The sequence below is a fragment of the Prinia subflava genome, chromosome 9 (assembly GCF_021018805.1).
Source record: "Prinia subflava isolate CZ2003 ecotype Zambia chromosome 9, Cam_Psub_1.2, whole genome shotgun sequence".
Lineage (NCBI taxonomy): Eukaryota > Metazoa > Chordata > Aves > Passeriformes > Cisticolidae > Prinia > Prinia subflava.
Window position 1 is genome coordinate 4,695,467 of NC_086255.1, and position 27,545 is coordinate 4,723,011.

The 27,545-nt window shown below is 40.7% G+C and overlaps 1 protein-coding gene across 10 annotated transcripts in view; it reads left to right on the forward strand.

Annotated features, from left to right (window-relative positions):
- The window catches only part of FGFR2 (fibroblast growth factor receptor 2), an 80,323-nt gene extending 71,624 nt beyond the window's left edge, over positions 1–8,699 (forward strand). For all 10 annotated transcript variants that reach the window (XM_063405172.1, XM_063405171.1, XM_063405169.1 and 7 more), the window contains 4 exons: positions 685–755; positions 2,467–2,604; positions 3,356–3,461; positions 6,955–8,699. In XM_063405172.1, coding sequence (XP_063261242.1) covers positions 685–755; positions 2,467–2,604; positions 3,356–3,461; positions 6,955–7,119 — 480 coding nt within the window. In that variant the 3' untranslated portion in view covers positions 7,120–8,699. The remainder of the gene's footprint in view (positions 1–684; positions 756–2,466; positions 2,605–3,355; positions 3,462–6,954) is intronic.
- Positions 8,700–27,545: the final 18,846 nt, after the last annotated feature.

The following is a 27,545-nucleotide window of genomic DNA, read 5'->3' on the forward strand; positions in this document are numbered from 1 at the left end:
GCCCTGCTGAGCTGCACTTGGGTTTTGATGGGAACTCTGCAGAACTCATTGAGTTCTACAGGTTTTATTTATGTAAATGTGGCTTCTAATTAACAATCATGTTAAGTGGCTTATTTATGAAAATCACTAAGTGATTAGTGGCATTTGAATGGTAACATCTGCCTGCTTCCAAAAGCCAGAACCACCATGTACAGCAGAATTGGAGGGGATTGAACCTTCCTCATTCCAGGCTCAGTGTAATTCCTGGGCTCTGTGTGTGCAAAGCAACAGGCAGCTCTGACTGTGGGCTTGGGGTCACTGCAAAAGGAAAACAAAATTCTTGGGTTTAGTAATCAATTTATTTTTGCAGGCAGATCTGCTTTTCAAAAGTTTATTAATTATGGGTGGTTTTTTTGTCTTTAAAGAGCCATAGCAGAATGATACTTTTAATTTTGATCTGCTTATGCTATCATTCTCCTAGCAAGCAGTCTGGGAAATCTTTGGGAACTCTCAATGCTTTTAATTATATCTTCAATGCTTATATCCATTTCTATAACAGTCTCTGTACTTTAGCCCATCTTCCTATTTTCTCACTGAAAATGTTGAAGGTAGATTATGTGCTGGTTTGCTTTAGCAGACAGCTCTTAGAGAAACCCTGCTGTAAATTGCTGCCATTTTAATGTCTCTTCCCTTCCAAACTCACAGGGACGGCTTCCAGTAAAGTGGATGGCTCCAGAAGCTCTGTTTGACAGAGTTTACACACATCAAAGTGATGTGTAAGTGGCCTGATTTCAATGGGGTTTTGGGGGTGGCAAGGAGGGGGTTGTTGTGCTTTGTGTTTATTGAAGTTTGGGGTATTTCATAGGAATTTTGCTGTTGTCCTTTACCTTTAAGAGTTTTCATTCTGTTTCACATATTAATAGATGGAACAGGGCTTGCCCTTAGAAAGTGAGGATTTTATGGTAGACTGCTAACCAGTGCTCTGTTACTAATCTGCCCAGCTTCAAAGCACATGAAAGGTGGAAAATGCTAACCTCCTTCTGTCACTGCGGAAGTTTCCCCCCTTGAACTTATTTACGGATGTGCAGCTACAAAGAGTCTATCTAATTTGCTTGCCTTTTGACATACTCTGGACTTCCTTCAGGTTTAAAAAAAACGGGAGAGAGAGAAAGGAATGAAAAAAAAGAGAGAAAGTTCCTGAAAACTTCTTATAAAAATCTGTGCTAAGATTTGGTGTAATAAAATGTAGGCTGGGTGTGCTGGAAAAGTTTTCACTGATTTTCAGAAGTGCTTCCCAGCAGTACTTCACATGTAATAGGAAATCATTGGACTCTGACACTTCAAAACTCTTTTAATGTGTGCACAGAGCCACTGGCTGATGCAACTGCTCAGGGTTTATTCTGCTTCCTATTACAGTTCTGTGTGCATTGTGCTTGAAGGAGACATGTATTTCTTATGCAATACAGATGAAGATCCTGGTTTTTATTTCTTCAGGAAAAACTGTAAAGGGCTGGATGCTTCCCAGCAGAGGTGCAAAAGGTTATGCAAGTCAGTGCAGGGTTAAAAATGAAAAGAGCAGCATGGAGAAAATAAGTATCTCCTCTTCCTTTAACCTGGGTGCAGTTTCCAAGCTGTTCTCTCCTTAAGAAAATCATTTACTGAGGCGTTTCCTGCAATCTCTACATCATTTACAAAGGAAACTATATACACAGGTTAAGGGTGGATCAAACTTGTGCTTTGAAATAACATCTTGGCAAAATATTTAAGTGAATGTGAAGTAAACCACTTCACTGGGACTGAGAGCCAGCCTGAGCTCCTCAGCAGCCAGGGAGCATGAGGATTTCAGTGCTGGGACTTGGAGACTCTTGGCCCCATGGTGGCTTTGAAGATGGCTAAAGATAATATTATTGTAAGTTTGTGCAAACAGTTTACTAAAATACCGTGCTGCAGGGCTGGGGGAGCTGCAGAGGAGCTGGGAGCCAGTGCAGGCTCTGTGCTGGTGCTCACCTGGCAGAGCTGCCAGCCAGGCAGGACGAGGCAGGAAAACTGGCTTAAAAATTATCCCCCTTCATTTCCTAGCAGAAGCTAGCAACAAAAGAAAAAAAAAAAGAAAAAAGTAAAAGAAAGGCAGGGTGACGCAAAATATTTTTGTTTTGAACAGTCTGCTTTTCTGCTTTTTTCCAAAATATCCTGCCACATAATTGCACCCCAGCTGAGCTGTGAGTGCTCTGTAAGTCATTAGGCTGTGAAGATGCAGTGCTGGGCAGTAGCCCCTGGGGCTCAGAGCACAGCAGACAGAGGAAAAGAGAGTCTTTGGGAACATGCTGGGCTCAGTGCCCATCCTAAATGCACTTCCCAGATCCCTGTCCTGTTCTGGGCAGGCAGACCTAAGGCAGAGGCTGGTTTAAGCTTCTCTGGGAGGGATGGGATTCTCTGTTTCCAGCAGCCAGGCAGATGCACTGATGCAGTTTTCTCTTTGATTTGCAGTTGGTCATTTGGTGTGTTAATGTGGGAGATCTTCACCTTAGGAGGGTCACCCTACCCAGGAATCCCAGTGGAGGAACTTTTTAAGCTGCTTAAAGAAGGGCACCGGATGGACAAACCTGCCAACTGCACCAACGAGCTGTAAGGACCTGATCTGCTGTGCCAGGGCTGGGGGCACAGCTGAATTCACGAGTTTAATGCTCCCCCAGGAGAATCCAAACACTTTCAGAAGTGCTCAGCTCTGAAATTGTGATATTTGTGAGGGTATAGATGTGTAAGGAAAAGGCATGGGAAGGATTTCAGGGAATGTTTGGCAGAGGATACCTCTTTGCACACCCTGCTGGGATCCTGTTGTAGAAAGAAGAAATCATCTACAAGCCAGGCTCTGTCCGTGTTTTTACACCCATGTTTGTTTGATTTTAATGGTGCTAATGTAAAAATTCATAAATGCTGCATATACTACTAATCATTTGTGAACACATCTGTGAACTTCTGTGTTAGCATTATCTCCTGGTGATGTGGGAAGTGTGATTTCAGGTATTTCAGTACAGACCTTAATTATATTTAGATTTTTTTTGAGTTTTAATTTCTTCACAAAGACTACAATCCCTGACATGCGAGAAATATTGTAATTTAATATCTTAGAAGTTTCTGGGACACAGAATTGGTGCCATGAAAAGGTGATTTAGACACTGAGCAAGGGAGAGGCAGGAGCAGAAAGCCTCTCTGAGCGCAGGGAGTGTTGCCCAGGTTTGGGGATTCAGTGGCCCACGAGCAGAGCTGTTTGTGCTCACTGCTTTCCTCGTGAAGGGCAGCACTGCCTGTGCATGAAAAGGTTTGTGAGGAGGAGGTGTGATTTTAATTAAGCCAAGCAAATGTGTGTTTCTTGCAGCTATATGATGATGAGAGATTGCTGGCATGCTGTGCCTTCTCACAGACCCACGTTCAAACAGCTGGTGGAGGACCTGGATCGGATCCTCACTCTCACAACTAACGAGGTAGGTAAATTGTCCTCCCTCCTCCAATAAGCTGCTGATCGGGAAAAATGGTTCAGGGGACAGATGGAATTTATTCAATTATGAAATCCTGCCCGAGTCCACTTCTTGTTCTGTTTGTCATTGTCCTCTGAGGTTTCACTCAGCTAAACTGTGTATCCTGTGAAATCCTCCGTCGCTTGCCTGCTGCCTGGAATTATGTAACTAAAAAGAAACACATCTTCGAGGAGTTTCTGTTTATTTCCCACTGCATCTCTGGATGTTTTTAGTGTGGAGGGGCTGCGTGTGGCAGGTCGAGGGGCAGTGTCTGTGTTTCAGCAGGAGCTGCAGGTGAGGGAGGGCTGTGGAGCTCGTGGTGGTTCTCATTTGCTGGCTCAGTTTGATTCCCAGCCATGCTATGTAGGTCAGAAGAGGAGAAATCGTCGATGGCAGATTTCAGAGGATGTGTCTGAGAGTGAATTAGGTTCACTGAAATAGCTCTCTGTGGAGGGAATGAGGACCCACGGGGGATGTGCAAACAGCCATCCAATTATCCAAAGGTCCTGCCTAGCTTCAGGTTGGGGTATGTGGATGCAGAAAGGTTTTATTTGAAGAGTGTTCTTTCAGAGGTCTGGGATATTATTAGTTTTAGCAAGAAACACACTGATTAGGGTATTCACACAGGAATCTGTCCTCTTATCACCGAACCACGTGCACCTTCGAGGAAAATCACAAGTGATGGAAATGTTGATTCTTCTGGTGGAAATTTCTTTGGAGAGAAAATACTTTGTGTCCCAGAAATATTCTACAAACTCCTATTGCTTCTGAGAAATGAAATGTTTAACGGGAGCAAGAAAAGAACAAAGCAGTTACACAGGAAAGTTGCAACGACTTGATTTGACCATTTCAAAGCAAGATTTTTGTATTTGTTACTGCTTCTTTGTAGAAGAAAAAAGAGATTTGGATCCCTCTATGTGGCTCCTCAACATTACATTCTAATTTTTTAGAATTGTCAGCGAAATAAAAAATGGATTATGGAGCAGCTTTGGGAAAGCCGTTTCACCATGGAGATGACAGGAGAACCTGAGTAAAGAGATGGCATTTTTTATGATCATAGTTCGCCCAGTAGATCTGGCTTTAGTAGAAGCTGTAAATTGATCTGGGTTGTGTTTTTAAGGCTTGCTCTAAAAAGTGGCACCTTCAGGGCTGGCTGAGAGATGTGGCAGGAGTATGCTCTCCCTCTGGAGTCATGGATGTAGCTCAGTGTCCTGTTACCATTTTCACCTCATCCAGTCCTGCCTGCATCTTTTCCTGCCTAATTCATATATGATTTCACAAGACCAGTTGGAGGTGGGCTGGCTGCCATTGCAGAGTGCTGGGTGGCTTGGACTGGATGTGTGTTTGCAGACTCAAGAGGGAGGTTCTGGGCTGCAATTCCAAGCCTGGGAAAGGATATTGCTTTCTTTTTCGCGTGTGTTTAACCGTCAAGCCTTCCCAACTCCGTACTGCTCATAGACCTGGAATGATCTCAAAGTTAACCTGAAAAGGCCTTTAGGGTTATGTAAATTACTTTAGACTGGAATCATAGGAAAAACGTCTGGAAGAAGCTTAGGAACACGTCCAGTCCATCTGATGGGCCTATGGCAGGGCCCACTATACGTTTGTCATTCCTGACAGATGTTTACGTAACTTGTCCATACACATCTCCACTGCTGTATTTCGGCATCGCCTCCTGACAGCCTGTTGCTTTGTTTTCCTAATCTCTAATCTTTCAACATCAGATATTGCTTTTGTCCTATTTACCCTGGACATAGAAATCAAACCGTTCCACTTGTCTTCGCAGCGTGTTTCATGTTCCTGAACGCTCGTCGTCATCCTGGTGTCTCCTGAGAACTCCAACGTGTCCCATTTTCCTCCACAGCCTTGGAGAGCTCTGATTCTGTGCAATCCTTTCCTCAAGTGCAGGTCCCCCAGGCTCGCTTCTGCTTATCCTCTCCCCACTCTGCCTTTCCCCCCCAGAATCACACTGTTGGCCCAGGCTCAGTCTGGTTTACCCAACAAATCAGTTCACTGGGGCAGCCAATAATTTCTTCTGCTTTTGTGCAAGTAATGATTTCTGCCTAGGCAGTAACGTCTCACTCTTTTCCACGTTGAATCATTGCTTTTTGGGTTTTTAGTGTGTTTTATTGCTGGGTTTATTTTCTCCAAAAGACTTTCATTCCCATGTTTCTGTGACCCACATGAACAGAGGTCACCAGGACGTGGCTGTGTTGCTTTGTCACCACCAGAAACCAGCCTGGTGTTGGTTCTTGTGCCCTTGGTGTGACACTGGATAAGGATCCATCTTCAGTACTGAATTCATATCTGAGTTACATCAAGTCTTCTGGTATGATGAGCCATGGCTGATAGCCCCTGGGAAAGCCCTGTTTCTTCAGAGTCTGGGATCCTCTCCTGTCTATTTAGAAAATACCTGATTATTTCTGCTCACGTAAGGCTGATTTGCTAACCATAAATACGTATCAGGATTGCCCTTGTGGATTTTTCAAGAGCCTGGGCAGCCACATAGTCAGTAATCAATAGATCCAAACTCCTTTTGCTCCCTATTGAATTTTTCAGCATTTTAAAACTCCCATACCACACCCTCCTTTTAAAATGGTGACCATTTTTTAAGATGGTAATGATTGAATCTCTGACTTAAAAAAGGAATGTTAGCCAAAGGACTAAATTACCCCAAAACTAAGCACAGCAGCATAAAATACTGACTGAGGTGGAAGACTTGTCCCGTCAGTACGATCATAACTTGTGGTTTAGCAAATGAAGAGATTGCATTTAAATGAATGCAGCTGCCTTTAGAAGTTGAAAGAGAAGGAACATTTCAAGGGGAAAAAATAACTTTATTCTCTTGCCAAAACTGTTGTTTCTAGCAAAAGAGCCTTAACCCAAAACTTGGATTCAGCAGATGATATTTCCTTTTTTAATGACTGCTTTGGTCATGGCTACTCTGGGACGCACAACACACAAATATGTAGTGTAAAAAACCCAAATCGTGTGAATTTGGTTTTGTTTTTCTTTCAGATCTTTTTTGCACGTATGCCACTGCATGTTGAAACACAAATTTAATATCACAGAATATAAAACAGAGATTCAAAGTGACCGAAGGAATACAAAGTTGGAAGCGTCTTTCCCTCTCCAAATCACTACCATGTGCTAAAGAAAAATGGTTCTATTTAGGATGAAATTTCATTTTTATCATTGCGAGTGAAAAGCCCTCTTTTGATGTGGTTGCCATGTTTATTCCCACTGACACAGCTAATGCTGGTGATGTTGGACTTCAGAAAATACCGTGTTATTGGCTTGGTTTTTCTTCCCCTAGCCGAGCTCCCTGTTTTATGAGGTATTTAAGCAACGAGGCAGTTTCGAGCGCGGATGTGAGCGTCGCTTTCAAGCCGCTCTTCCCCAAAACATGGTGTTGTTCTCTTTGCTGGTTAAAAATAGTTTTTTATTCCTCTTACCACAGGAGTACCTGGACCTGAGTGGACCCCTGGAGCAGTACTCACCCAGCTACCCCGACACGAGGAGCTCGTGTTCCTCGGGGGACGACTCCGTGTTCTCCCCCGACCCGATGCCTTACGAACCTTGTCTGCCCAAGTACCAGCACATGAACGGGGCTGTGAAAACATGAGCAGAGGGCAACAACACCGAGCTGCCTGCCCTGTGCAAAGCAAGAGCTTTTCTCCAGGACCTTCATGTTTCTGCTTGTACATAGGAAATGTGGGAAAAAGAAAAAAAAAAAAAAAGAAGGAAAATGATTAAAAAAATCCATTTTGGAGGAAAGCAGTCAGAACCTACATAAAGATTCTCATCACTTGCAGCTTTCAGATGTTCCCGAGAAGGAAGAATGTTTATGAGCTGTGTCTAGATACCCATTGCTATCAATTTTCTGGCTTCCTGTGAGCTGCAACAGACTTTGTTTGTACAATGGACCAGTCGGACTTGAGGCAAACTCTGGGTCTGCCTTTCTTGTTTATTTTGTAATATTTGGAGAAAATATATGTTGGCACACACTTACAGAGCACAAATGCAGTATATAGGTGCTGGATGTATGTAAATATATTCAAAAATATGTATAAATATATATTATATATATTTACAATGAATTATTTTTTGTATTGATTTAAAAAAATGGATGTCCCAATCCACCTAGCAAATTAGTCTCTTTTTTAACAGCTATTTGCTAAATGCTGTTCTTACACAGAATTTCTTAATTTTCACCATCCAAAGGTGGAAAATACTTCGCTTTCAGGGAAAATGGTATATCATTAATTTATTAACTAATTGGTAATGTACAAAACCGTTAATCGTTTATAGGGTTGTTGTGTTTTTGTAATTTAAATGGCATTTCTATGCAGGCAGCACAGAGGACTAGTAGATATATTGCTCAGACTTTACTAGTTTTCAGATCTTTAAGAAAAGAAATATTTACAGTATATAACTAATTTGGGGGAATTAAACTTTTGATTTATTTGTGTTTAAAAACTGCAGTGTCAGATGATTATTCTTATCAAAACCAAACCCTTCAACAAGAAAGTCATTTTCTTATAAGGTCCAAAAAGCAGAGTCGTTCCACTCCAAAAAAAAAAAGAAAATAAAATTTTGAAGAAGGTTCTTAAAGTAAGGAAAGACATGAGTTGGTCTATAACCACAGCAGAACAGACTGCTCTAAAAGGAGCTGAGCTTCTACCCTGAGTTGCACATGCATCAAATTATCTACAATTCTCTTGCCTCAGCTGGATAATAGGTTCCAGACCTTTTGGCCTGGATCTTTTGCCTTTATCCCTCTATTGTAACTTAAGTTAAAAAGGGAGAAGTTGTTTATAATGACAACTTGCCATAGGAATATCAGCATCTTTTTAGGGAATTAATTCATGCTGACTCCAGTATTTCCTTCTGAACCATTCCATAACAGTAGGTGTAGCACTGGCCTCTGCTAGAATATCACTGTTCTTTGTATCTCTTCTTTTTACAGAATCTTGTATTTTTACTTTCAGAACATTCACATTGACATGGCCATGGAATATAATGCAAATTTCACTGTTTTATGTGGTGGTGTGTTTTTGTTTTTGTTTTGTTTTTTTAAAAATAATTTTTAATTGGGTAAAATAAGTATTAAAATCTGTTAACTTTTGTACTGACAATAAAATGTTTCTACAGATATTAATGTTAAAATTACAAAATAAATGTCATGCAGCTTATTTTTCCTAATCCTTTGTGTCATACAAAATGGTTTCCTGAACATCAAGTGATGGAACACGTCCAGAAAAGCTTCCTTTAGACCTTATCATAGATCCCATATCACAAAGCAATCCTTTCAGGAATAATGCTTTTGCCTCTGTCTTGTGAAATATCTACTCACGAAGAGAATGGGTTATTTGGGTAAACATATGTACAGCTTTTGGTGGTAAATGGCTTGAAGTGTTCATAGTGTAGACCCAAAGTATGTTCTCTTTTTATTTAGGCTGTATCCTTTAATTAGTGAGGTTTTTGATTAATTCTGGAGAGGCTGGAGCACTACTTGCATGGGAGATCAAAAAAAAAAAAAATCATAACAGATGGGAAGAGGCATCAGGGCAAAAGTTTAAAAGTGGGGTTTTTTTGTTTTTTTTTTCTTTTTTGGGTTTTTTTTTCTTTTTTTTTTTTTTTTTGGTTTTTTTTTTTTGGTTTTTTTTTTTTTTTTGTTTGTTTGTTTGTTTTTTTTCTTTTTTTTAAACTTGGAAACAGAAGGAAGACACCCCAAACCAGCCTGTGCTTGAGGCAGAAATAGGAACTTTGTGGTCACTTTCCCCCAGGTTAGTCTGGGTGTGATCTTCTCCACGTGCTGTGGAAGTGCTCCAGACACCAAACTGTTCTTTGGTTCCTTTTTGCCTCCTTCTGCTCTGACTGAAAATCCTGTGCCAACCCTAAGAAACTTTCTAAAAAAGTTCCCGTTAAAAACTGGTGGTTTTCAATTAAGAATTATCTGATTGGAAAACTCTCACTGACTTCACTGGAAACCATAATTCCCTTTCCCCACAACCTCTGTTACTATTAGCAGCAACAGTGGCTACTGTGACAGAAACCACAACGTTTGTAATGACACATGTCTGCTTTTAAGATTTTTAAAGGCTCTCAGAAGATATTGAATTGTGTTGAAATGGATTTAAGTGCATCACTACTACTTTGATACCTTTTTAAAATAACAGGACAAAAACATGCAGAAGTGTGGTGGAAAGGTGCTGTTAATCAATGTAAGTTTATCTGATGCCCTGATTTTGTTTCAGACAGGTGATTTGGTTTTTCTCTGTTCATTTTTTAGCTCTCTGAAAGTTAGATTTGCACCTTGTAGGTATTCCACAGGTCCACAAATGTTATCTGAAGTCTGTTGTGCCATTTTCCTAATTTTGTACATAATCCCTGGATAAAGTTTTTATTCTTTCCTGCCATCTGAAGACTTTCTTCTCTGCTGACTGATTGCCTTCAGTGGAAACCTTGGCTCCAGAGCAGGGCACAGTTTTGAGGGGAGAAGCAGAATATCCTCCATGTGTGAAGTTGGACGAGGAAAGTAGGCAGCAGAAAATAAAATCTGGGAAATCCTACCTTTGGATCGTTCATGAGTAGAAGGGTTGAGGATTTGGGATTGCTATCTCATCTGAAAATAAAGTTGCCATTAGTAGGAGCAGTAATTTTGTCAGGAGGTGGGTTTATGAGGGGATGTGTCCTGTGTGTTATCAGTTCCCATCAACACTTCTTTGTTTCTTGTCCCTCCTTTAGGTATGGATTTGAATCAACTCCATGTAATATACAGGAAAATAATGTAGAAGTGAAATTTTTTACAGCTCAAATCCATAAACAAATTCATATTGCCTGTTTTGGAGGGTTTCCACTTTTTTATTGTTATTTACCAGGTAACAGGCATGGTATATATCAGACAAGACTGCAATTTTTTGCTGTAATGTACCAATTAGCACAGGCTGTATGCATCAGATAAAAATATAGCTGCTTCTTTTTTCTGTTGATGTTATACCATCCAATATCTGGTTCATTTTGCCTTTACAAAAGTAAGAGTTTAGCTGTGTCATGAGTTCCAAATTAATCTAAAGACAAATAAATTGACCATTTTATTTCTGGAAGCAAGATGAGCAAAGCTGTGTGCACAGTGTAGCAGTTTTCATACAAGAAAATTTTTCTAAGAGAAAAAAGTTCCACAGAACCCTGAGAGCATCATTTTTGTGAAAAGCTCAGTGATCTCAAAGTGATAAATTAAACCAAGAGAAGGTTAATACCAGTGATGAGTTTTAGAGATTTTTCTGTAATCCAGGAAATTTTAAGTGTGTGTCTGTTTAGGAAAAGCAAAGAATTGTCAGAAGATGAGTCCTAGGAACTTTATTATGTTTTAGTTTTATTTACATTTTTCTAAGCAGCCAAACATACTTGAGGAAAAAAGTGAATAATTGCTATTCATAAAAACCTCCCCCAGCCATAGAAAGGGAGAAAAAAATCCAACCAGCACCTATTTTTGAAAGGTCATCTGTCCATTCTGTAATCAGGAAGTTCTGTAGTTGCATAATTTGATTTAATAATTAGAAAAACTTCATTGATTTTTCCACAGTAAATGCAATACGTTTGTTGGGATGAGGCATGGGGTACCTCCAACAGTTTGTTCTTGGGAAGACCATCACTCCTGTGCCTGTGAAAATGTCTGTACCTCTGAGCTTTTGTTGCCACGAGTCCTGAATGTTACAAGCAGCTTAAATGCAACAGATTCTGTGGAGCAAGTCTTCTTTTTTATCCCATTTTATCAGATTTACCTGTTAACCAGCTTTTCTCTAAGGCTCCTAGAGGAGAGAGAAGATGGAGACAGTGCTGAGAGAACAAGGGAAGAGGGACCAGTTGCTTCTGGGTATTTCTGCCCAAATTTTAGAAGCAATTCCTTCACTTTGGGACCACTTAGACACTGGGATAAACCGCCTGGAGAAGCAGTGGAATCTTCCTGGCCGTAGATATTCAAGAACTTGGCTTGCCAGGGCCGTGGATAACCTCATCTAAGGCCCTGCTTTCATCACAAGGTTGGCCAAGATGATCTCCAGGGTCCTTTCCAGCTGAAACTTCTCAGTGATTTTGCAAATCTGTGTTGTTGGCCAAAGGTAACTCAGATCTGCAGAGAGTCCTGGAAAGCTGTGCTGGCACATGTGGAGGCTGTCAGTGGGAATGTATTGTTCAGTAAATTCAGTTTAGCCATGCATTTAACAAGAGAGATCCCCCTCTATTAAGGATGTTAAATGTCAGGTCCTGGCTTGTTTGTGATTATCACAGCTGGCCAAAGGTTTTGAGATTGGATTCCTGTGCAGTGGAAGCAGTGTTTTGTCAGAAGCTTTCCAGAGCATGAGTGCCCTGCAGAAGATGCAGTATTTTGACTTTATCAGAATGACATGGCCCTATCAGAGTCAGAAGGAAATGAAATTATTTTATATTGCGGCTATTTAATAGTAGACCGTGGCATGTAAAATCAAAGTGAGAAATGGAGTATTAAGATTTTGGAAAACCAGAACAGACTAAGTGACATCCAGATACCACAAATAATTTTGCTTTTCAAATGTTTTATTTCCAGTTCAGGCTGAAAATGAGGTTTGATGAATACCCTTTGAAGGATCAAAGATGTCCATATTGCTCAGACTGTCAACCAGTATTTTAACACGTTTTTTCCTGATGCTCCAGCCTTTGTCCCCTGGAACCAGAGGCTTTGAGCGAGGCCAGAAGCCAGGATATTTTGGGATGGTTTGTGAGGGACCTGGTCCCATGGGTCCCATGGGTCCCATGGGTGCTGGGTACTGGGACCAGTTTGTTTTCTTTGAAATAGGGAATTCCTGGCAAAGATTTTCCAAAGTCCTCATTTCCAGGGAGGACTCATAATTCTCTGGCAGGGGAGCAGCTCATCTCTTCTGCTGTGGCATCACAAATTTGAATTGTCTGAGAGGGTGGAGAAACAGGCCAGCAAACAGGAGCCTGGTGTCACTGCTGTCTGGGGAAATCTATGCCCTGTTACACTGGAACCAATGGGAAATACAATTTATGGGGGGAAAAAATCAATACTCCCAAGGACTCTTTTAAAGACATCTGAGAGAAGGTAGCCAAGGTGCAATATTTTGTCTAGATGTGTTTCCCTGGCACAACTGTAATTTATTCTAGGGTTTTTCAGCAGCCTGCAGGACTTTCTATTCCAAAAGTTTGTTGGCACAGAGATGCACAAATTGCCTGCTGAATACTGCTGTGCTGAATTCAGTGAGTGAGGGATGGGCCATGGGAATGGTGCCTTGGGTGTCCAGAGGAACAGCTACACCCAGAGTTGGACAGAGTGGGTGTCACACTGCTGGAGAAATTGGGGTTGCATCTTCTTACACAGTCCCAGAGTTTCAAGGGTCATGTGCCAAATCCTGAGTGCCAAAAGCACTTGAGATAATTTGCCACCACCATGAAAGCTCCTGGGGAAATCCTGGCCTGCAGTGAGGAAGCTGAAGCTTTTTCTTTAATGAATACCCCCTGTTCTTACTGATTTTCTTGAGTATATTTCAGTTATTTTCAGAAAGTTTCTTTTTAAAAGTATCTCCATTTTTCAGGTCAGAGAATTGAGAAAAACCCCCAAACATTTGGGTTTCTGCTGGCAATTGTAAGTAATAAAAATTTGCCTATACATTTTTTCAAATTAGTATTTTCTCTTTCCTTTAAAATTTCCAAGACTTGTTCCCTGACACTTGTTATAACAAATAGTGGGGCTTCTTCAGCTGATGTAATCCAAGACTTCAGTCATGTCAGTGGAGTTGTAATATATATTTATCAATTGGTCAATGAAATGCAACCTGTGGATTTGTTCTTTAGAGTTAAGTAGCCCTTGTGTTGTATTTTTCACCACAAACAGTATAGTTATTTCTAATGATGTATGCACACTAGGTCTGTACAAGAAATTCTGTAAAGAAATTAAAAAACCTGTTTGCAGGTTTTTAAATCAGGAGACTAATGCTATATACATAAATGTTTGATAATCATATAATAGACGTAATCATGACAGGGTTCTGAAAGTCAATAAAATCAATAGAAATGTTACCAACCAGATTAAGATGGTAAAATGGTAAAAAGGGAAATATGTTATTATTGTGAGTTAAAAGTAGTGGAATGTTTGTGGGGTTTTCCCCTTAGTGTCTGGCAGTGCTTTGCTTGCCCCTCATTGGACTTTTTGCTTCATTGTTGACAACTACTCTGGACCCTCATCTGGCTTAATATTTGGGAAACAACAGTTTATGTTCAGGATGCTTCCAGCAGACCTCAAAATCCCCCCAGAATTTCAAGCCTGGCCTCTCTTGCATAGCCCTGAACATGAAGGATGTCCCTTGGATGCAGACTTGAATGCTGTAAGCTCTGTTTTCTCTGCCTGTGTCAGCTCAGTCCCTCAGCATATGCTGAGCTCCCTTCACTCTTGCTGTTGCAATAATAAAGGAGGAAAAATCTGCTGTGGTTTTCCTTCAGCTTTGGTTCACTCCCTGCAGGCAGATGAGGAGGGAAGAGACAGCAGCCCCTGGCTTTTCCTGGTGCCACATTCCTTGTCTGTGTTGCTGGAGCCTCCAGCACCTCCTGCCCTCATCACGGCACCCCACCACACCAGAAGTTTAAAACACACCTCCTCAAACACCCAGATTTTGTTGAGATTTCTTTGTGACCTGACTGGGCAGCCACTGCCCCATTAATCTGTCCCTCTGTTTGACACACAGCAGATTTGTGGCTCTGGGTTGATGAAACAAAGGCAATTAAACACAATCAATCAGCTGGGCTGAAGGTTCCAGGTTCTGCTCACAGAATCCTCTTCAGATGTCATTAGAGCTGGGGCTTCCAGAGGCCTGGAGTGAAAACAAAGGGAAGGTGGTTGTTTTTCCAGGTTTTTCCAGGGTGTTTTCAGCCTCTCAAAATATACCCTCAAAGGTTCTAAAAGGATTAAAAAAAAAAAAAAAAAGAAGAGCCAAGGGGAAGAGAAGCTTGTAAACCATGGGGTTTACTTTCAGTCCTGGGGTAGAAGTGGGGGTGAAAGGAGCATCAGATGACAAAGTGGCAACTCACTGAATCTGTGTGGTTTCTGCAGTCTCAGTGTCTGCTTTTGCTCTGAGAGGCAGAGCAGACGTGAAAAGCATGTTCCTTTTCAAGGGGAACATTCCCACTTCATTAATTAACAGCAAAGATATGATGCAAACATGACAGAGTTGCCTGTTGGATTTGTAAAGCCTTTCTTAAACAGCTCTGGAGTTCTTGATTTCCACTGTGTTGCTATGAACAGCCTAAGTCTATCAGCTGACTTCCAGGAAACTACCACCAGCCAGAAGCAGCTTGATTTTGCTTTTTCATTTATTTATTTGTTCTTTGTAGCAATCCTTTTTCTTCAAAGCAGCTGTGATATACAGATAATGAAACAAAAAAAGTTAAATTTTTTATTCTTCTACCCATTGTATGTCTTTTGAGGAGAAATGCTTAATATTCCTTAAGCTTGCACACATTAACAAATGTCAATGTTTTTGTTTTTTCTATTACCACTACAGACATATGTAAATTACTATGTGCTCTTCATATAATATGAAAAGAAAAAGACACTCAACTATTGGTGCCTGTGCTCCTATGCAGTTCACATATTGGGCTGATTCTTACAGAAAAGAAAAGAATATATTCCTGTACACACTTGGGAAGCTGCAATGTCCCAGGACCTTCTTTATCCAGTGGAAAAAATTCTGGCAGTTTTCTGACAATGGGGAAAAAAAAGGGGAATCAACTTCCATAACAACAAACAAACAATTTTTTTAAAAAATAAGTTTTTGTCCATCTACTTGATCTATATGTTAGCTCACTTTATAAATCTTGTGGGGTTTTTGGCACCTAGTTCTGTGTTTGATATTCAACAAAGGCCAGTTCCCATTTTTGCATATTTATTTTTCCTTACAAACTTATCTTTATCTGAACCACTTCTGATTCTGCTATGGAGCCAGTACTCCAGACCCAGCATTAAAACAGGAACAAGGATCTCTCTCAGCAAAGTCCATGGACATTTGATGTCATTAAAAGTAGGCCTTTTGCTAGGAGCCATATGATTGAGTTTCTTATGGTTTCAGAGTAAAGAGGTGAAGTTTCCTCCATCTCTAAATCCCCACTTTAGCTCTTAGAGAGGTGGGGAGGGTGCAATGCTTGGCTTCAAGCACTGCTTTGAAAAAACCAGCAACATTGTCCTGGTGGTGGAATGGCCACAGGCATCCAGACCGTGATGTTGTTGCCATGATTGATAGAAAAGTGTTGGATTCTCTGGAATCCTGCAGTGACTCTGAGATGGTGAACATTCACACTGGGACAGGGGGTTTGCTGGTTGAGACCCAATTCCAGACCAGGGTATGGGACCAGGGAGTCCAACAGCTGCTGCTCCTGGTGCCCGTGCCCAGAGCAGTTTGCTGTCTCCAGAAGGGCTGTGGGAGGCTTTGCAGAAAGGCCCTGCAAGTCCAAACCCAACTCCTTGACAGGATTGTTGCTTGTGAGATTTATCTTCTCTCTCTGAACACCTTCTCTGCTTTGTGTTGCAGAACCACCCACCAGAGCTTCTCTGCTACAGCTGCAGCACCAGGGGAAGAAGCAGCTGATGAGGGAAGGTGTGTTCTCCCTCCTTTGCTTTTTTCCCCAGAAGGGATCCCCAGCCTTGGAAAGCTCCCCAGGACACATACATCAGACCCTGGCTGCAGCAGCAAGCAGCTCTCATCCTGGTGTTACTTGTTCCCACTTTACCTCCTAAAAAATGCATCTCACTTTTATTTTAGAACAAACCCCCTCACTTCCAGGTCCTCTGCAAGATGATCGTCTAAAGACAGCTACTGCATTGACCTGGACACTGCACACGCTCAGCTGGATTTTGGATTTGTTTGAAATTTTCCAATTGTTAATTTCCTAATGTGTCCCTCAGGTGCCTCATTAATGGACAGCTTATGGAGGAGGTCTGGATTACTGTTTACCACAGCCCTCAATACTTTGGCATCCCTTGAGTCAAATTGAGCTCTCAGGCCTCTGCTTGCCAAGTTAAATCCTTTTAGCATTTTTATAATCTCCAAACACACGTTTCTTCATCTCTCAGACTCCGTCTCTGCAGCTCAGTAAGCATTTGTTGTTTGAAATCAGATCATGATGAAATGGTTTAATAGTCGGTCTATGAAAATATTTTGTTTAAAAAACACTCAGAACTTAATTGGAATGAAAATACCAGCAGCTGGATTGTAGTTTGAAGTCAGAAGTCTGAGAAGCAGCTGGAACAGCAGGATTCAGAGCGACACTTCTAATTCTTCCCCTTCCTACAGGAACATTCCAAGGCTGCTCTGTTTTGGCAGGCAATGAAAAGCACCCACTCGTGTTCAGCCTTCTCTGCCCAGTATCATCTGCTGCTGGTACCTCTGTCCCTTGGCTTTGAGATAGAGCACAAAAACCTCCTGGTTTTCTTTTGTTCCTACGCCTTATGGAGCTCCATGTACTACCACAACACCCTTGTCATTACTGGCATGTCTGAGCATGACTTGCTCTAGAAGAGAAATTTAATTTCTTCTCAGATTCCCTACTGAGACTTAAAGACGAATATGTGGTAAAGAAAGAATTTGGGTGATTTTTTCAATGGATGAGGGGTTACTCCTTCAATTGTATTGAGTCTGGCTCTGTGATTTGTGAGCTTGCTGGGCAGTTTTTGTTGTGTTTTATTTATACTTGGAGGAGTTGTTAAGGTTTAAATAGCTGGAGACCTTGGATATGCACAGTAGTGTCCCTGCTATGAGTTTATTGGCAAAATGCTGGAAGTTTTCAGGCCAGATCTCTGTCCATTTTCCACTAGATAAAATTCCTTCCATCACAAGAGTTAATTGATAAGGGTGGAATTAAGTGCCTGGAGTAATTGCCTTCTTGGGGTAGAAGTAATCTCCAAACACAGCCCAGCAGCTTCTTGTTTGTATCAGAAAAGACTGGCTCGTCAATCTGTATTTTGTTTTAGATAAAGAGGAAAATGAATGTATAAAAAATGTAGCTTTGACATTGAAGATCTCAGAGGTACATGCAAAATAACTCTAAATGAATGCAAACTTACTCAAGCTGCTTTTAGAGAAATTATTCTCATTGGATGTTTACTTCCAAATGGCACATATGACCAGCAGGATATCTGGATGCCTAAAACCATTTTTTTAAAAAAGATATAGTAATACAAACTTGGCACAGAATGCAGTGAGAATGTCAGCAACCTCAGAAGTCTAAAAGGATGCAGTGGATGAAGCACCGTCCTCTGCTTCAATAAAGGAACTCCAGTGAGCACTTTTGGGGATTTAAAGAGGCATCCAAAGTTATTTAGCCATGACCACAATCATCCTAGTATTGACAAGCTTTTTGATATGTGTTTGTTTTGGTTGGAATTTTTTATAACCTGGCATGCAAACTGAGATCAGGGGACATAAATAACAAAGTGAGGTTGCCAAAATCACTGGTTAAGGATATAAACCAGACTTCTAACTTGAAGGTGTTGTCCTTAGTTTATCTCCTACTGAACAATCAGTTTATCCTAAGGTAATCAAAACCATGAGGATCAGGAGAGGGAGCAAGCATGTTTTAATTAGAAGGGGAATTATCTCCTGTTAAGTCTCAGTCACTCCTGATCATATTGCAAAATATTTGCTAATGTGTGCTCCATTTACATATTTTGCTTTTTCTCTCTCAGCACTATTATTTCAGTGGCTATAGACTTCATGAATTGAACACAAAACTCATTTTACATCAGCAAGATGGGTCTGGGTTACCTGTCTGGGGCCACCTCCATGCTGATGCAGACAATGTCCCAGGGAGGAGAAAAAAAGATATAAACAAATCACTTCTAACCATTGGCAACTAATTCTGGAGGGGTTTTTGTTTGTTTAATCCTCTTCCAAATTCTGCTTTACAAAATGTTGTCCTTTCTGGACAGCACTGTAGACAGCAGGAGTGTCTCACTGGTTTGGCAATGAGAAATGGACACGGATTAAAAATGTGATGCAGACTAGACTTGGTGAATAGTTGCCAAAATATTCCATGAGTATTTGCTTGGGTTTTGAAGTGAATTCACTTTGGCCTTTTCCTTCCTTCTTTGGACCTCACACACCAAGAGCATTGCAGTCTGACCACGTATAAAAGCAACCTTTGAAATAATTTGCGTCAGCAGAAGTTGAATTTCATATTTGAGACTTTTGCATTGCAGATATTTGCCCAACACTTCCAAAAGAAAGGAGAAAAAAGTGAGTGCAGCACTTGTGTCTGCTCACAGCAGCCACTGCAGTGACAATGAGGAAGGGAATCATGCTGCCAGCTTTGTCTTGTAGGCACAGCAGGAGAATAATTTTGGAGGAAAAAAGAAAAAGCATAGAAAATATATTTGTTCCTGCCTTTTGCTGAAGGTTGCATTCCATCCACAGAGTGCTCACACCAATCCTGAAATCAGGATGTGATGCCAGAGGAGAGGCAGATCTCAGGTGATGGGATGGGAGTGGCAAGGGGCACTTGGGGCTCTACAGCAGGATTTTTGCTGCCACTGCTGAAAGTTTCTGTTCTTTTAGGGGCTGTTTGTGTGCAAGCTGTGCTCAGGGTGTGTCCCCAGGCTGGCTGACACAGGGTACGTGTGGGTATTGGTGTAAAGGGAATGGGGCACAACAGCCTGGTAGCAGTGGCTGGAAAATTTATCTGGGGAGACTGTCAGAGAAAATGGCTTCAGCACAGAGGGTTTAGCAGCTCTAGGAAAAACTGATGAAAGAAGGGCAATAAAGAAATAAAAGTATTCCTGCTGTGGTTTTCCTAAGGAGAGCATCCAAACAGGTTGTAGTCTGTTCATGGAGTCTCTGCATTCAAGGAAGTGAAATCCGTCAAACATTTTATTGTCTCTAAAATTCAATTGAGAAATCAGGTTGTTCATTCAGCTCCTAAATAAGCACAAAACCTGACAGATAAACCTGAGTTTCTAGAATAACTGACTGTCATAGGGCAGAAAGCTGAGATTCCCAACTGCAGCCTGGTAAATCTGTTTTCCTTTATCCTTCTGGAGAAGCCAGAATCCTGAATTGCTAGATTAGGTTTACTTTTCAGACAAGAGTGATTTAAACCAAAATATTTTATCACACATATCCCAGAGCTCAGCACAAGCCCTCAATTGTGCTCTGCTGAAATTCATGTGAATGCCATCATTGTATTGATCAGTTGACTATCACTGCAGATGTTTGAGGGTTATGGATTCTTTCCTGAGATCATATGAAATCTTAAATTGGGTTTCTGAATTACCAAAGTAAATGAATAAAGGGGTATAAATGGATAACCAAGGAAGTTGCATCAGTTTACACAGCCTGAGGTTGTGAGCTGTACTTTATTTTGTGCCAGCTCTGTGTTCCTACATCATTAAGTTATTCTTGTGGTATCTGGTTGTGGCATTTGATTACAAAATAATTCTGTCATTAAAAAAAAAAAAAAGAAGCTGTCTTCTAATATAAATCTATGTTTAGTGTGCAGGATTTTCATGTGCTGTGAGGATATCAAGTAAGAAGCAAACCTTTTCTTCACAATTTTGAACATACTCTTGAGCATAATGGATTTAAAAATCCACTCTAACCTTTTGCTATTGGCACACAGCATGTGCCTGACCTCCTGACCTCACAGCTGTATTCAGGGAATTGTATACCTCAATGATTTTCTTTTTATACAAACCTGTGTTTGGTTAATTTAAAAAATAATTATTCTGGGTTTTCATAGAAAGGAGAGTCAGAGATGCAGCACGTTCCAGGCTACAAGAGACAGCTACTAAAGCACCATGCTTAAAAACCTTATTTTTACCAGGATAAATGTTATTTACGGCTGCCTCTCCTTATCAATGTGAGTATGGATAAATATTCCACTTTTAACTACAGTGCTGCTCTGCTGTTCTAATACCCCATGAAACAGAGCTGGACTGGGTTTTAGATGGTGATATTGAGTCTCAAATGCTGTAGGGCTGAGAGGGTCAGATGACTTATTCTGAAATACAAGGAGATGTTTTATGCCTTAGTGGGAATCAGATCAGCTGGCAGGGAGTTCCCTTTGAAATGAGTGGTGTGAAATCATCTAATCACAGCAAGGGCTCTTAAAGAATCCTGTTCTACAGTCATAGGTCCAGGCAATGGTTGCACTCACATTTTTGCTTTCAGTTTTATAACTTTTATGACTTCACCAATACAATTTCCAGCAGACCGCTGCAAAATGCTGTACTGGTGCAAGTGGTGGGCAGTGAACAGTGATGTTGGGATGATCATGTGTGGAGGGTGTGAAAGCAGAAACCTTTAAAATTGGTTTTATTTTTGGAGGAAGGCTAGTGTTGCAACACCCTGATTGCCAGACTCTACCTGCAAATGAAAATGTATTTCAGAACATTGAATAGAAAGACATAGTTGTATATAGACAAACACAAATGTAATTGAAGTACTACTGGTGGACATCTGGAAACAGATACATTTGTTTTGGAATTTGATGTCATAACAAGGCTTCTAACAAGAGCTTTAAACCTTGGAAAGTAGAGCAATATTCTGAGTTTCACTTTTACCCACATCTCAAAGCCAGTCATTTGTGCTTTAAATAAAAATAAATAAATAAAGCATTGCTTTTTTAAATAAATAAATAAAGCATTGCTTTTTAAAATAAATAAATAAAGCATTGCTTTAAATAAAGCAGGACAGATCTGTGTTTCTACTGTCAGCTTTCTCATTCCTTTCTGATGTACAGAATGAAAGTTGCTGTTTCCATCTGTCATCTCTTTTTCTCTCTCCTGAGAATGCAGAAGGACCTTGGCCTCATCCTCTAGGCAACATCCAAGCAGGTCCTTGCTCCACCCTACTCAGAGCACTGCCCTTGCCCTCTGCAGCATCTTGGTGTCTCCTCTGCCCACTTGACCCACCATAGCTCTGTGATTTTCCAATTAGCAGCGTGCTCACAGGTTATTTTAGAGGGGAAAATACTCCCAAGAAAAAAACCCAGCATCCCCATTCATCTCCAACACTGCCACATGCTTGACGTGGTACTTCATACAGTACCGAGTCAAATGAGCCTGTACAAATGGTATGGGTGCAAAAATTAGCATTACATAGTCGATAAATCATGCAAGGAATTTGGTATCTGTGTACTTAATCTAAATTTGTTAACACTGGCAAGATAAAGGTCATTTGGACTCCACGCTGACTCTTGAAACTGGGACGCTGTTCAGAAATTTGAGGTTTCTCCATCCAGCTGTGTACATGTGCCTTGTTATCTAATACTTTAATTGCTAACAAAATACTGGGTAGTGGAGAATATACTGGTCTGTGTCAATATTTAAGCAGGACTTTACATATGGCTGAAGTTTATTCACCTTGGAGAGAGAAAATCTTTTGCCTCACTTGAATAGTTGGGCAAGGAAAAGGCAGGGGTTTCAACTTGCTCCTGTGGTTTGTGCTTACGATAGGCAAAGAGAAAAATATGTCAGTTATTTTTGAAACCTGAATTTTCAGGTCCTTTTTTCCTTTTTTTTCGTCTTCTTTTCTGGATATTTCAGGAACTGTTGAGACCTCAGAATTGTTTGGAACCTCTCTCCTTCCCCCCTTCTAAATGGCTGAGGCAAAATAAGCTCTCTGGTTCGTTTCTGATGAATATTTGCCTAAATTCTTAAAATTCTTCCACAAAGCAGATTAGGAGTTGTAATTGTCTCTCCTCTCCTGTCCTTCTCAACACTCTTGGAAAGCTGAGCCTGGGGATGAGGACTCCTGCAGGCTTACAGGGAAGGGCACCTGAGAAGAGACACGAGAACCTGCTGAGGTTTAGGTACAGCAACCACCACCACTGCCCACCTACACCCCATTCCAGAGGCTTTTCCCCAAAGTCACTTTCCTTTAAGCTTCTAAAGCCTGAAATCTTGCTGTTTTCCACATCCAAAAGTCTGATTCTTGCTGTGGAGGATGTTAGAATAAGGGATGCCACTGTACTCACATAAAGCCATAAAACTTTTGGAATGATGATGAAGGAAGGGTTATAGAGATGGATATTTTCCTATGCAAACTGGAGTTCTCCATGAGGGAAGAGCAGCAATGTGGAGCTGTGAAATCTCTGCCATGTGCAGAGGCTCAGCCTGGGTGATTTTTTGTGGAATCTGTTCACATGGCTAAAGGACCTGTTTGTTTTTCATACCTCACGTTCACCAACCCATGGTAATGTTAACAAACCAAGTCCTGAGGAAGTTCCATGCTTTCATCATTCCTTTATGCTTCCTGAAAGCCTCTTCTGGGCTGATCCTGCTTCAAACTTCCCTTTCCATACTGAGAGTTTAATCCTTGCCTCTGCTTTTCCCCATTTCTGTGCTACACTGGGACTCGAAATAAATATGTAGCAAAATGACCCCCCTGTACCAAGGCACAGAGGGTACATTCAGTCTTTGTCCTGTGAAATAAGACAAAATTACCCCAAATGCAGCACAGCTCAGACTGCTCTGTACATCACAGGACACCAGAAAATAGGAACCGAGGTACCCGACTGCTGGTTTTAATATAAATCTCATTATTAGTGTAAGACCTGGCTTATGGCCATAAAAGTGGTGGTTTTGTTGGCTGTGGGGTTTTTTGAGGGGAGGTTTGGTTTCTTTTTTCCCTAAGCAGAGGAAATGTGCTAAGAGCACACACACCATAAGTTAGAGCTGTGTGCAGATAATTGGAGAGAGGAAGAAGAGGCAGTGAGCTTTGAACAAAGGATCTTTTCTGCACAGGAGATGTGCACATGGGCCATGCCTTCAAAAACCTCTGCCAGTTCTGTAGAGGATTCTCAAAGCCTGACTGAAAGCTCACACAGTCTTGTACATCTGTGTGCAAACTCTGAGACAAGGTGTGCTGACTCGGAAAGGCCGTGGCATAGAGAAGACGCTGAGAGAGAAATTGAACTGGAAACAAGTTTAAATTATGACCTTGCAAACAGACCAGGTGTTTTTGAGAATTAGAACTGTGGAAGATGCATTGTAGCAAGACCACGTGGGGTAAAATAATAGGTGAGCGGTGTTAGAAGTATTAGAAGCATTGTGTGGCAAAAGCTAATTAGGCTGAAAAACATTTATAAGGTGTTGTAACAAAGAGATAGGTTGACTTCTGACAAAATGGCTTTAAGTTTTACACCTATTGTGTCTCACCCTTCTATGAGATTGATAATAGAACAAAATCTTCAAAAACACCTCTCAACTGCCCTGTCTTTGTAGAGCTGGGTTTTTCCAACAAGCTCTGACCAGGCTGCTCAGGGAACGAACTGGAACTTGTCCTGCAGTTGATGGGGTTCTGACTGTCCCTCCAGGGGGACCTGGGAAGGCTCTGAGCAGGGATTCAGGAGTCAGGGCTGAGGTTTCTGGTGCATGAATATACGAAGAGTTGAAATGAGATGCATTTAGCAAGTTAACCAACAGTTTTCAGCCTTGTTCTATGACATTCAGCCTTCCATTGTCTTTCAAGGTAAATTCTGGACAATTTTCTGAGCTGGTTTCAAGCGTGCCTCGTGTTCATCAAACAGAATTTGCTTCCACATCCGCTCTCTAATTCAGATTTTTCAGCAACTCAAAGCAGTTCTTATAAATGCAAGTCCAACTCCATAACAATCCCAGAACACTGATTTAAATATGTAACTTTATAATAACTTCTTATTCTTATTCAGAGAATGATATATATATAGATATGTATTTTCAGTAGGAGTACTTATTGGAAGGACATTATTTATTTTGCAAAGTCAATACATTTTGGCATGAGGATCTAAATTGTGAAATGTTGAATTTAAAAGTAGCCTTGTCTGCTCTGACAATAAAGTTTAGGTCTGCAGCTCACTATTCTAAACCTGAATATCTAAACCCTCTTGTCTATCCTTCCCATTTCTAATATTTAGCTAGGTGCTAGAACAGCTAAAATCTGAGATTTTTTAAATTAAAATTCTAGGGTTTGGATTTAAGAGTTTATCTTTACTAGACATTTTTTCTAATGATTCCTGAAGTTTTCATATGATCACTCCAAACATTGATACTTTAAGAAAAAGTACCAAATACTTTTTAGAATATGGGAGGTCATTCAAAAGGATGGAATTAGAAAGAACTAAGTCATTTATGTCAACGAAAGCTCAAAATCCAGCCGTTTTTCAATACTGAGTTTTACAGAGGTGTATTTTCTTTAGGATTTCCTGCTAAGAATGATAGATCCAACATCTTTTATCATGTCAGTGATTTTTGGCTTTCTAGGAGAACTGGAGTGTGGTGGCAAGGAAGAGTCTTCCTAGATGGCCCATGATGAATGTTTGGACACAAATCAGGTTTTGTAGTTAGGAAAAAGTGGTTTCCTTCTACTCCCAGCACTTTCCTTCCTGTATTCTCTGTGGTACCTTGCTTCTCAAAGTCAGGTTTTGTCTCAGCCTAGCAGACCTTTGAAACACAGGTTATTAGAAATGTTGTTCCTTCTTATGCAGTTAAATGCATGTCATTTTAGATTTCCTATGCCATTAATTTTTAATATGCATTTTTGGGTCTTTTCCCCACTTTTGGGTATTGGCACCATGCCAGTTGTTCTCAATCATTCTTGTGACAATATTATCCCTGTAGCATGGTCAAAGCAGAGTCTGTGTGGATTATCTGATGCTTAATTATCTGAATTACATAGATATAAAATGTAATATGTGCAGTCATAAGGCGTGCAATCAAATTATTTGAGCCCTTTTCTATTTTCCCCTACTTTGTTCTTCTTCATGGTTTGCATTTGTGAACTATCACTTAAAAAATAGAAAAAAATCAAAACAGGTTATTGATGTTTCTATGCTGGTTTGGATCCTGATAATACATAATGTAAATATAAGAGTCCATTTGAGGGCTTCCACCCTTTTCCACATTATATTTAAACTCAGGGCAGCACACTTGCTCTGGACCACATGACTGTTAATTTTTCACATCTTGAGCCTGCTAATATATGTGATTTAAAAAAAATCATTGGCCAACTAATGACTTTTGTGATTTTTATGTAATTTCTTGTACCTGGTGTAACTCATAGATTCAAGGACCCTAAAACTCTGGAGATATTACTGGCTTGATGATGCTTCAGGGTAAGTATTTCTGTAGTAATTTTAGGGATCTCTACATCTTAGACTTGCTGTTGGCACTAGGAAAATGCTGCATCATATGTGGGACTGACTTGGGGACAGCTTTGATAGAATCTCTCCAGAGGTTAATTCTGGTGTATTCTGGCCTAAACCAGGCAGATCCTTCAGAGTGGCAATCCTAGCACTGTCCAAATTTTATACTGGGGAAAAAACAATGTGGAGAACCCTTACCCTTTCTGTTAGGGCCGGTATATTCACTATAATACCTACAAATACCCCTAAAGCCAAACTACTCTGATTTTCTGTGCTGTCTTAGCAAGCAATTTTTCAGCTGATGGCAAGTTATTCTACACAACTTCATAGTAAAGTTCATTTTTAGAACTTCTCTATGATACTTTCTTCTTGCTTTTAAACAAGCCCAAGATCTGAAGGCAACCTTCATAGTTCTTTTCTAAGGCACTGCTCTTAATCTTTGTGTGTTACAAGCTGCTCCTAGGTAGTACATTCCAGATAACAGGATTTAAAACAAATGGTTTCACTTGCAGAGACTATCACTTAGAGCTAAAATCATTCCAAACTCTGTGTTGCTTTGAGACTTTAATCAGCCACCTTTTGTAGTTAATTGCTATTTTGGCAGGCTGGAGAAAGGAAATGGAGATTTTTAACAATTTCATATCAACACAAACCAAAAAGAATTTGATGAGACAAACAAAAGCTCTTTTTCCTAAGTCAAAGATGCTCTGCTTGCCAAGTGCCAGAAGCTTTTTGCAAACATCAGAAGTGGGAGAGGATTATTTTTTGAGAAAAGCTTGCTAAATCCCTCTATAATGAAAGATTTTATGCAACATAGGTAAGTTCCATTTGGAGCATGTCCTGCCTGACACATCTCACCCAGGATGTTCCACCCCAGCGAGCCAGGTTTTTGGGAGGATAAATAATATACATACACACTAGTTCTGGACTATCCAGGTAGCCTCCCAAGACAGCCATGTGTAAACTTAGATTTTCCACATTATTGGATTTGTCATGAGCTAAAATAAAATCTAGAACTTTTCACATAGACTAATTATTAAAAAAAAATCAAAAATTTGCAAAGAGATCGGAATTAGTTATGTAAGGATCTAGAGACACTGTCACTTTTGGAAATGCTAAGAAGAGAAATATTTCAGGCTGGGAAAGCACTGTCTGCCTCTTAGGAAGGGAAACTGTTAAACAAGATTCTTTGTGGAGCTCTGATATGTACTGAAAAGTAACAAACCTGGGTAAATTTACCTCTTTGTGCATATCCTAAGTGGAATTTGCACCAGCAGATGTGCACCACAACATTTCTGACCTTCCCCTTGCTGAGCAACACCACAAACTCAGCATTATCAGCAAGCTCTGTCCTCTCCTGATTCACCCAGTAAAAAGCCATGGCAGAGCTGACAATCAGGAAAGTTTGTCATTAATATCCACTTTAAACTTACTGAAGCCCTGGAAACCTCAGAAGCTGCTATTCCAGTTGCTCATAACGTGCTCTTTGTTTTGTGCTTGGCTTATCTTTGAGCACAATGCAATCTGAAGGAAGTACACCCACTCCCTGCTGTTTTCCTTGGGAGCCAGAAATGCGTGTGCAGCGCTTTTTGGGGCAGCGGTGAGGAAAAGCGGAGTGTGTGTGGTGGGAGGAGAGGGGGATGGTGCTGGTGGGATGCAGGAAATTGTGCTGGGCTTTGAAGGCTGCAGATCCAGGTTGAAAGCAGAGTTCTGACACTTTCTGGGTTAAAATTGTGCAGCCCGAGTCAAAAAGCTCAAGCAGCAGATGCAGAGCGGTTCCAGGTTGATGGATGGTTCTCCAGGGCTGGTACACCTTGTGCTGTGAGCACAGCCAGCCTGGGGAAAGTTCAGCAGCTAAACTGAAACTAACCATTGTTCAAATACTTC